The following is an 11343-nucleotide window of genomic DNA, read 5'->3' as shown; positions in this document are numbered from 1 at the left end:
TGGGTTAGCCTGGTGATGGGTATTAAAGAGGCCACGTACTGCATGGAGCACTGGGTGTTATACACAAACAATGAATCATGGAACACTACATCAAAAACTAATGATGTAATGTATGGTGATTAACATTACCTAATAAAATTTTTAAAAAATCTTTAAAATAAAAAAAAAGATGCTGCTTGGGAGGTGTTACATAATGTATGCTATATCCACCATATTACTTTTCTAAAATGTACAGATTCCTGGATTCCAAACACATCTGGCCCAGGAGTTTCACATAAGGGATCATGGGCCAAATTAAATGTAATGCAAAAAGTGATTCAAAGAATGGATATAGTATAGTTGTCTGACTTTCCAATGTCTGATTTGGAATAATACAGATTATATTCAGTATAAAAGGAATCCTACAAATCATTAAGCCAGTATTTACTGAATATAATGGGATAAATAGCACAGCACCATGTAAATGAAGCAGTCATAAATGAATATTATCAGTCTGTTACATGTGAACCCCATTCCACATAGCACAAACGACTTACTGACAAATGTTTAGCCCACCAGTATTTATAATTCTTCCCCGTGCTTAGGTTACCAGTAAATTTTTTGAAGAGATTCTTCAATGAGAATTTTTTATTCTTATTGTTTGTTTGTTTATAGGGTGTTCATAGGAATGGAAGCACTGTTTCCTTGCCAGATTCCTTATCGCTATATCTCATGAACCTACGTAATCCTGGGGAAGAGCCTGCGTCTAATGATGACAAACCTGTCACCGGTGTAGCAACAACAGTCTGAGGGGAAAAAAACAAAAATAAAGAAGCATTTAAGTTTATATTCAACAAAGAAGTCATTTCAACCAACAACTTCTGTTGCACTATTTTTCCAAGATGAACCGATACACAACGATGAAACAGTTGGGGGACGGCACCTATGGGAGTGTGCTGATGGGCAAGAGTAACGAATCTGGGGAGCTGGTGGCCATCAAAAGGTACGGTGTGCGACACTGCAAGGTTTGAAGCTCTGATCTTTCTTTTCCCTTTCTTTAGAAAGACGTTGAGTATAGACCCTGCGCTTGTTTGGCTCATGGGGAATGCCATTCTGGAGAAACACTGCCAGAAAGGAGGTCTGCTTCTCCCCACATATATTGTTACCGTGTTTTCTGGTTTGTCCAGCTACATTGATACATCAAAAACTATAAGTGCTCTGCTTTTTATGCATAACAAATTGGAGCCGAAACTGAAGGCCATGTTTGAAAATGTTTTAGAATTTAAAGTTGAGTGCAGAGTAGAATTTATTATTTCCTTAAAACAACAGACCTCAGAATCAGATGGTGCTCCTAAGATCAAATTGAGTTCTGACTGGTATGTGCTATTCTCCTAAGCTTACCAGTGAAATAGAATTATTATTAACTTGATTGTTTCTTCTGAATCTACAGTATTTGTTATCTATGACACATAAACAAATTACCCCAACGCTTAGTGATTTAAAACAAGAACAAAGAGTTATGAATTCACCGTTTCCGGGGGTCAGGGATTTAGGAGTAGCTCAGCTGGATAGCTCTGGCTGCAGGTGTCTCCGGGGGGGGGGGGGTGGTCAGCAGAAGGCCGGCCCGGGACGGCAGCATCCCCCTTCGAAGGTGGCTCACTGGGTCAGTGGGCTAGGGCTGCTGTAACAAAGTACCACAGACCGGATGGCCCAAACAGAGATTGCTTTCCTCACAGTTCTGGCAGGTGCGTCGTCAGAGATTAAGCTTTCAGCAGGGGTGGTTTCTTCTGCAGCCTCGCTCCGTGGCTTGTAGACGGCTCTGTTCTCCCGGTGTCCTCACAGGATCTTCCCTCTGTGCACGTCTGCGTCCTAATCTTTTCTTATAAGGACACTAGTAATATCGTATTAGGACCCACCCTAAAGACCTCATTGAACCTTAATTAATTCTTTAAAGTCTATCTCTAAATACAGTCACACTCAGATATTTACGACGTCAACATATGGATTGGGTGGGGGAAATTTAGCCGAGACGAGGATGCTGTAACAAAGTGTAAGCCACAGACTGTGTGGCTTCAACAAGGGAAACTTACAGATTTACAATTCTGGAGGCTAGAAGTCTAAAATCAAGGTGTCAGCGGGGTGGGTTCCTCCTGAGGTTCTATTCTAGGTCTCTCTCCTTGACTTATGGATGCCATTTTCTCCCCCCGTCTCTTCCACATGGTCTTCCCTCTGTGCCTATCTCTGAATCCAAATTTCCCCTTTTTTTAAGAACATCAGTCATATTGGATTAAGGATCGCCCTAATGATTTCATTTTAACTTCACTGCCTCTGTAAAGACCCTACCTCCAAATAAGGTCCCATCCTGAGGTACTGGGGGTTAAGACTTCAGCATATGAATTTGTGTGTGGGGGGCACAGTTTAGCCCACAACACAGCACTCAAGCACGTGGTTGACAAGTGGCCTGTTCACGTGGGCCTCTACAGAGGGTTTCGTGAGTCCTCTGGTGACACAGCAGTCGGCTTCCTCCAGAATGAGTCCTGGAGACCGATGACCACATCAACCAAATGATGACAATCTAAAATTTAAAATGCTTTAACAAATGCTCATCAAATGTTAAAAACTTTGAAATAGCATGATCCAAAGCATTACATTTATAAGGAAATAACTTTATAAAATATTGTCAAGAGCCATTATTGTCAAATAAACATACAGTGTGCAATAACTGAAATGAAGTATTTACCGAATGGGCTTAGTAAAATTCAATATCCACTCATGACTGGGAGAAAAAAGCTCTTAGCAAATAGGAATAAAAAGAAACTTCCCTAACCTGATGAGACTTATACAATTCATCATCTTTATGCTGAAACATGAGAAGTACTGCTAGTAAAGTTGGTTTTAAGGCCAGACTGCCTGTGTATCCCTACTAATTAAGGTTGCTTTGGTGATACTAATTAATGCAATAAGAGGGGAAAAAAAATGACTCCCCCTTACATCTTATTGGCTAGAAATGGATCACACGGTCTCCCTTATGTACAAGAGGGGCTGAGAGGGAAGAATCTACTCTTCCAGCTTCTATACTAGGAGGCAAAGCGGGGGGAGCTAGAAATGGCTTTCTGGTATCCAAACAGATACTGGTGTTCTTTGGATTTGGAGAACATGGCATAATTAGTGGCTGTGGTGAGAGGTGTTCTAGTGAAATAGAAGAGGAGATAAGCCAGATTGCAGTAGGGCAAGGAGTAGTAAAAAAGTGGGGTAGTGGGGCGCCTGGGTGGCTCAGTCATTAAGCGTCTGCCTTCGGCTCGGGTCATGATCCCGGGGTCCTGGGATCGAGCCCCGCATCAGGCTCCCTGCTCGGCGGGAAGCCTGCTTCTCCCTCTCCCACTCCCCCTGCTTGTGTTCCCTCTCTCGCTGTGTCTCTCTCTCTGTCAAATAAATAAAACCTTTAAAAAAAAAAAAAGTGGGGTAGTGGAGGCATTGAACTTTGAACAGTCATGGAGTACATGTCTCTTAGTTGCTAAAAAAGTCATAGAAGGCTTTCTTAGTACTGTCAGAATCTGCTCTCAGAATCCCAGAGTACATGGGATGAATACTAAAGTGGAGCTTCTGGCGGTGTGTACATGACTTTGTACAGAGTCTTCATGGATTTGTACAGAGAGCAGAGACTGAAGGATGGCAGGGCAGCAGTGGTAGAAGGTTGGGAGAGGGGGACATCAGAATATATAGGTGCTCTTGAGGGGGACAGTGGTGGGAAGGCTGACATGGGATCCAAGCTGGAGGAGGCAGGCAAAGCCAAGTGTTGAATAAGTGGACGTATACAGTACATCCAATGGTAATGATGGTAAAAAAGAGAGGAGGATGTGGTCAGTGTGAGCGTTAAAGGTTGAGATCTTAGAAGGGTAGAACAATTCCTCATGAGAGCAAGGTGCTTATGAGTGACCACGGCATCATAGAAGGGAGCAGCTCTTTGGAATGAAGAACTGTGTAACCAAGCTACTGGCAGGATTATCAATATGAATGTTCACTCATCACTCCTAAAATTCTGGACAAAGCATAATCTTAGGATGGTTTTTGACCTGCAAGAGTCATGCAGAAGGCAATGCCATTTCTCTCAAGCCTGATGAAAAGCCATAAACTTGGCTTGAGGTAGTAGACCCCTCATTCTCCATTCTCAGTGTATCCCTATTTGTTACCAAAACAACCTACATTCCATAATATCCAATCAGGACCATCATCTTATGCTTCATGGCATAAAACTTTAGGCACTGCAAATTCAGGCCACAAATATTGTAGGCATAACACTTTAAATCCATCCATGTTGGATTAAAAATTCTAAATAAATTCCATGTTCAATAATTTTCTGTAGCAGATGAAGAGCTGCCTATCTTTAATCTTCAAAGTGGGCAATAAGCATGTCCTCTTGAAGGGAAACAGATTATCTGGAAGAAGGTATTTTTCATTCTGAAAGCCTTTTAAGCAGAAGAATCAGGAGTCGGATGCTGGGGATGGCTATCAGATTAGACAATTAAGAATGATGGTTGAGGAGTGACGTGGAGAAGAGTCTGAGCACTAGCACAGTAGGGAGTAACCAGGGTGTGGTATGGCAGCTGGTAGATGTCAGATAGAGTGGTATAATTTGAGACGTGAACATGGGAAGGAAGTCTGTACTTGGTTCAGTAAGCAGTGGGCAAGGCTTTTGAGCAGTCTTGAAATGCCATCAAACTGGCTAGGATAAATTGGTGGATGAGTGCTTAGAAGTTGGGAGAACACTATAATGAACAAGATAAAAGGTACTTTTTTGAAAATTTCCTTTGGGAAATTTTAATTTACATCACTGGCAAGAAACCTTTTATTATCTGCTGCCGTTAAAAAAGAAAAAAAAGCTGTAACACAATTCATTCTAGTGGATGGTAGTATGATCCCCTTAACTCATTAAATTTAAAATATTTATTAAGCTCTCTTCTCTTTAAGAACTTGGAAGGCAATTCTATTTTGGAGGGTCTCCTGTTTGTGGGATAGTTCCTCATGAGCCCATCTGTGAGTATAGAAATTCATCTAGTCATTTAGTAAATATTTATTGAGCACTTACTGTATGCCAACAACTGATCTAGGCATGTGGGGGTGTCCTCAAGGAGCTTACATTTGAGGAGGGGGAGGACTGTATAGTATGTTAAAGGTGGTAAGTGCTATGGAGAAAAAGCAGAGCAAAAACAGTTACCTAGTAATAGTGCTATCTTTTTCTTTAGATGACTAGCTGGGAATAGATAGGAAAATTAGCTCAGGGCACGTTAATAATAAGGATCGGCCTGAAATGGTCTTTTATTTTCTTTGACCAGCCAGTTCTTTCTAGCTCTGTCTGGCTGGTTGAAACTTCTGTTTTTTCAGTCTTGAGGTTTTTCACCTGCTGGTACCTTCTGTCTTTCAGGTCTCAGCTGACATACTGCCTTATCAAAAAGGCCAGACCATTAAATTTTTTAAAAGAGTCCCTTTATCTCATGGTCCTTGTAACTACTTTGTCTGTTTCGTGTTCACTAGTCTAAAGCCTAATTCGTGTTAGATCGGAGGCACCATGGTAACTGTCGCTGGTTCTCGTTCGTGCATTGCCCTGGCACATAGTAGGTGTTGAATAAATGAATAAATGAAAGAGAAAATGGCAGGGAATCTAAAAGGAGGTGCCTTTTCTTATCATTCTAACAAATTGGCTTAATTTCTTAAAATTAAAATAAGTTCTTCACATTGGTTAAGGAAAATAAGAACATCCGGTATTTACTGAGCACTGAACTAAGCAGTTTGCAATAGGGTTTTCATATGCAGTAATTTCTACTTTGTAACTATGGAATTTGAGGCACAGAATGGTCAACGGGGAACCTGTGTAAGGTCACACATCAGTGAGTCACTGAGCAAGGATTTGAATCCAGTAGGGGAGTTCCACAGCCCATATTCTTAACTACCATGGCGTGCTGCCAGTTCTTTGTGCTGCCATTCCTTTACTCATTTCCTAACCCTTGTGTATTACACTCTTGTAGGGACTCTGAATAATTCTTCTAGAAATTAGTTTAATCAATAAAGATAACTTTAAGCTTCCTGAGAATCTTCTAGAACATCTCAATAGATTATACTACTAAATGAAAACAGTAGGGCATATACGGTCTTCATTTTTTTAAAAAAAGACTTATTTACTCATTTGGGAGAGAGAGAGTGTGTACATGAGTGGGGGAAAGGGGAAGAAGGAGAGGGAGAGAATTTCAAGCAGACTCCTGCTGAGCATGCAGCCTGAGGCAGGGCTAGATCCCACTATCCTGAAATCATGACCTGAGCAGAAATCACGAGTCAGATGCTTTACTGACTGAGCCACCCAGGTGCTCATAGGGCCCTTATTTTCATAATCCAGCTTTGTAATTTCTATACTTGAAGAAATATTTTTTAGAATATAAATCCTCTTTTTTCTTGTCTCTCATTTTGCGTGGTGACTAAAAATCTGTTCATAAAAAAATACAACCTGTATCTGTGGTGTTTACGGTGGAATTATTTTGTTACCTTTATTACTTTTGGTATATTTATCTCTAATGGTAACACTGGGATGGAAAAGGGAAAATAGAGAATAAAATGCAAGAAAGCAACCTTCTAAATGGGAGAAGATATTTGCAAATAATATATCTGATGAGGGATTAATATCCAAAATATATAAAGAACTTACACAACTCAACACCAAAAAAACCCCCAAAATAACCCGATTAAAAAATGGATGAGGACCTGAATAGACATTTTTCCAAAGAAGAAATGCAGATGGCCAACAGATACATGAAAAGATGCTCAGCGTCACTAATCATCAGGGAAATGCAAATCAAATACACAATGAGATATCACCTCACATTTGTCAGAATGACTAAAATCAAAAAGACAAGAAATAACGTGTTGGTGAGGATGTGGATAAAAGGGAACCCTTGTGTACTGTTGGTGGGGATGTAAATTGGTACAACCATTATGGAAGACAGTATGGAGGTTCCTCAAAAAATAAAAATAGAACTGCCATATAATCTAGGAATTCCATTACTGAGTATTTACCCCCCAAAAATGAAAAACACTAATTTGACTAATTTGACAAGATATATGCACCCCTGTTTACTGCAGCATTATTTACAATAACCAAGATATGAAAGCAACCTAAGTATCCACTGATAGATGAATGGGTAAAGAAGATGTGGTGTGTGTATATATATGTAAAGGAATATTACTCAGCTATAAAAAAGAATGAAATGTTGCCATTTGCAATGACATGGGTGGAGCTAGAGAGTATTATGCTAAGTGAAATAAGTCAGAGAAAGAGAAATACCATATGATTTCACTCATATGTGGAATTTAAGAAACAGAACAAACAAGCAATGGGAAAAAGAGAGAGAGAGAGAGGCAAACCAAGAAACAGACTCTTAACTATAGAGAGCAAACTAACGGTTACCAGAGGGGAGGTGGGTGGGGGATGGGTGAAACAGGTGATGGGGGGATTAAGGAGTGCACTTTTTGTGATGAGCACCGGGTGATGTATGACAGTGTTGAATCACTGTATTTTACACCTGAAACTAATATTACACTGTATGTAATTTAAATAAAAACTAAAAAAAAAATGAAGATGAAGATCTGGTATATATACATAATGGAATATTACTCAGCTATAAAAAAGAATGAAATCTTGCCATTTATGATAACATGCATGGGCCTAGAGAGTACTATGTTAAGTGAAACAAGTCAGAGAAGAACAAATACCATATGCTTTCATGTATATGTGGAATCTAAAAGAAAATGAAACAACTGAACAAAAAAACAGACTCACAAATATAGGGAACAAACTAGTGGTTGCAGGGTGGGGGGGCGGAATGAGAGAAATAGGTGAAGGGGATTAAGAGGTGCAAACTTCCAGTTATAAAATAAATAAGTTACAGAGATGAAAAGTAGAGCAAGGGGAATATAGTTAACAATACTGTAATAATGTCAGATGGTGACTACAATTACCATGGTGAGCATTTCATAGCGTACATAATTGTTGAATCACTATCTTATATACCTAAAACTAATGTAACATTGTATGACAACTAATCTTTAAAAATAAAAATTAAGAAAAAAATTTTTAAAAGAAAGCTATTTCTAAAGTTTGGTTGCTTCTGAATTTTTGTTGACCTGAATCACTTAACTTTATGTGCTTCTTGTTTAAAGCAGAGGTAATGATATAGAAGTTGTCAGATAGAATTATATCACTAAATTCGCTACCAAAATTTGTGATTTTCTTCTCCTCTCCACCTTAGTGTTTCATATTTTTCTGTTTAGTTCTAGAAAGAGGAAATTTGGAAGGGGACCCTTTTAGAAAAGCACAATTAAACTGATCAGGGAAATAAGAGAAGGCACCCAGAAAGGAAGATTAATGATAATCCTTTCACCATTGCGTTTAAAGCAGAATTTCAGATATAACGTAATTGTGAACCTGTACCAAACAGCCTTGAGATACACAGAAGAGAGGTGACTTCCTTATAAGGAGGAGGGAGAGATCACAGCTTACCCAAAGGGAATACTAGAGTAAGAAAGTCAACAGCGTAATTTGTGTTTCAAATCCTCTGTCCCTGTACACTAAACTTTTCTTGTTTGATTTCAGAATGAAAAGAAAGTTCTATTCCTGGGATGAATGTATGAACTTGAGAGAAGTTAAGGTAAAATCCTACATATGAAAAGAACTCAAGGAGGCTTTCGCTCTGCCTCACCTCTCTCATTTCTGAGGACGGTAGCTAAAGGATTGTTCTGTTCTTTGTGGGAAGCATTCCAAAGATAATTATATTTCTTTTTTTTTTTCTTTATCTTCCTAAGTAATTTCTCATTTCTCATCTGAATGTCAGTGGAGAACAGAAAAAAACTATACCCTCATATGTGAATGTATACGCTCACTTTTAAAAGAACATTTTAATTCATGTTATCAAAGGAAAGGCAACTTTTAATTACTACATACTATTTCTATTTTATGCTATATGATTTGTATAAATTTTTGCATACCTTTGTATGGAATTTCACATAGTTAAGTCAGAAAAAACTTAGGCCTATTGAATAGAATGAGAAAAAAAGTAACAGACTGAAATGTTCGGTAGGTATTATTGACTTGGTTTATTTTTGTACTCACATTCATTACTTAAAACAATTACCGCTTATTATAAATTGTGTTCTAAGATGTTCTTAGTCATGTAAAATATTATAGACATTAAGACTTAATTCACTCATGAATTCAGAAGAAATGTAAGATTATTTAAGGTAATTATCATAGAGATTGATGAGATTTTGCCAACTTCTATAACTTTGCCTTAAGAATTTTAATGCTTATTTGTTGTGTTACAGTCTCTGAAGAAACTTAATCATGCCAATGTGATTAAACTAAAAGAAGTTATCAGAGAAAATGACCATCTCTATTTTATATTTGAATATATGAAAGAAAACCTCTATCAATTAATGAAAGACAGGTATGTCTTTATTTTATAAAAACCATAATGTTTTCCCTGTTATCTCCTCTATGAGTTCTTTGGATCCCTTTAATATGTCACACTTTTTGGTGAACAGATTTTTCACTCCAAGAGGTGGATCTAAATTAATTAGCTGTTACCTTTATAACCTTGAAGAAGAACCAGCTATGACATAGTCACCATTTTTCTGATGTAAACACACACACTATCTATCTATACTTTTTGAAACAAAATCTATCTATAGTTTGGCTTATTCGTTTGTTTTTTAAGTAAGCTCCACGCCCAGCATGGAGCCCAACATGGGGCTTGAACTCACGACCCTGAGATCAAGAACTGAGCTGAGATCAAGAGTCGGACCCTTAACCGACTGGCCATCCAGGCACCCCCAAAATCTTTCTAGAGTTTTAATACTAATAAAGCTGGCCTTGAACAAAATTGAGATTACCTTCATTGCTCTTGCAAGCATTTTGTGAAAGGTTAATGGAAAAAGGGAGGAGGGAATGAGGCAGTTTTCATGAAAGAATCTAATAAATTCATTCATTACAATGTTTAAGTGAATGATAAAACATAATGTGTTACCAAACCCAAAGAAATTCTCATTTTCATTTTTAAACCCATGAACAGAATCTCTAAAGAGGGAAAGCTTCAGTCATCTGCCTTGAGCTTGGGGAGGTTAATATTTTGGTGGTAGCTGTCGGTCATACGTGGGAGATTAATGTCCATTTTACCTGTTTTTAAAGCCAGAGTTGTTCAACAAAAGCTTCTAAAGTACTTTAGAAATAGATTTCCCAGTGGAATGATGACTGCTCTCTCTGTATTTCTTTCATACACATACATGTACACACTCAAGGTAATCCTTAGGGATGTCTGAGTGAATTTTTCTTTAATCGTATTTTTCCTTCTTTCAAAAAGTACTTATTGAATGCCTGTTAGATTCCACAGGCTGATATCATTATAACATTAATAGCAATTAAAATAAAAGTAAAGAAAATTTCTGCCCCTCAAATCAGTGTTTATTTTTCTAGAGTTCTTTCTAGCCCTTGGATCCAGCCCTGCCTGTTTTTTATATAGTTGCAATTTTAATGGTGATGATTTTTTTTATTGATTCACTTACAAGCATTTTGTTATGCTGATATATAATCTTCACAGTTACTATAGTTAGTATGTTCTGTTAAATGACTATAGCACGCTTCACTTATCTCTTTAAAATACTTAAAAGAAATAACTATCAGGACAATTTTTGGTAATGATAGTTTATAATATTGATGGGATTATTTTGTAGCCATTAAAAGTGATAATTATGAAGATTATGAAAAATGCCTATGAGTGGATAAAAAACAGAAATCAAAATTGTAATTATGTGACATTGATACCTTATATAAAAGTTATACATGTAAATGGATTAGGACTGAATTAGAATACTGAAAAATCTGAATAGCTTCTTATTTAGGTGATGGGCAATCTTAAATTTTTGGCTTCTAATAATTGTGCTCTTTAAAATGTATGAAGTGATAAACCTATGCCTGATGTATTAAGATATAGGTGTTAAAAAGAAATTAAGTAAATATAAATATTTGAAATGTTATACTTTTATCTGATTTAAAAAATATATATATATGGGGCACCTGGCTGGCTCAGTAGGTAGAGTGTGTGACTCTTGATCTCGGGGCTGTGAGTTGGAGCCCTACATTGAATGTAGAGATTACTTAAAAATAAAATCTTAAGAAAAATATATATACATATATATATAAATCTGTTATTGGAAGTGATTAATGCAACAGCAAATGAACACTAAAAAGAATCGACTTTGGAATTTCATGATTCAATTCCGGATTTCTAAATTAAGTGGAAATAAAAATGATATTGCTTGAATATT

General features: G+C 37.5%; 1 protein-coding gene and 1 long non-coding RNA gene across 2 annotated transcripts in view; one reads left to right on the top strand and one right to left on the bottom strand.

The window, feature by feature from the left end:
- Nucleotides 1-408: 408 nt before the first annotated feature.
- On the bottom strand, nt 409-3232 carry LOC118522221 (uncharacterized). Its single transcript, XR_004910533.2, has 2 exons — nt 1509-3232; nt 409-785 (listed from the first exon to the last, which is right to left on the bottom strand). It is a non-coding gene; the product is annotated as an uncharacterized LOC118522221 (long non-coding RNA).
- MAK (male germ cell associated kinase) overlaps nt 882-11343 on the top strand; it is a 47145-nt gene continuing 36683 nt past the window's right edge. The window contains exons 1-3 of the mRNA XM_036071090.2: nt 882-982; nt 8618-8672; nt 9346-9467. Coding sequence (XP_035926983.1) covers nt 882-982; nt 8618-8672; nt 9346-9467 — 278 coding nt within the window. The remainder of the gene's footprint in view (nt 983-8617; nt 8673-9345; nt 9468-11343) is intronic.

Source organism: Halichoerus grypus, chromosome 9 (genome assembly GCF_964656455.1).
Source record: "Halichoerus grypus chromosome 9, mHalGry1.hap1.1, whole genome shotgun sequence".
NCBI lineage: Eukaryota > Metazoa > Chordata > Mammalia > Carnivora > Phocidae > Halichoerus > Halichoerus grypus.
This window is presented reverse-complemented; position numbering and strand designations above follow the sequence as displayed.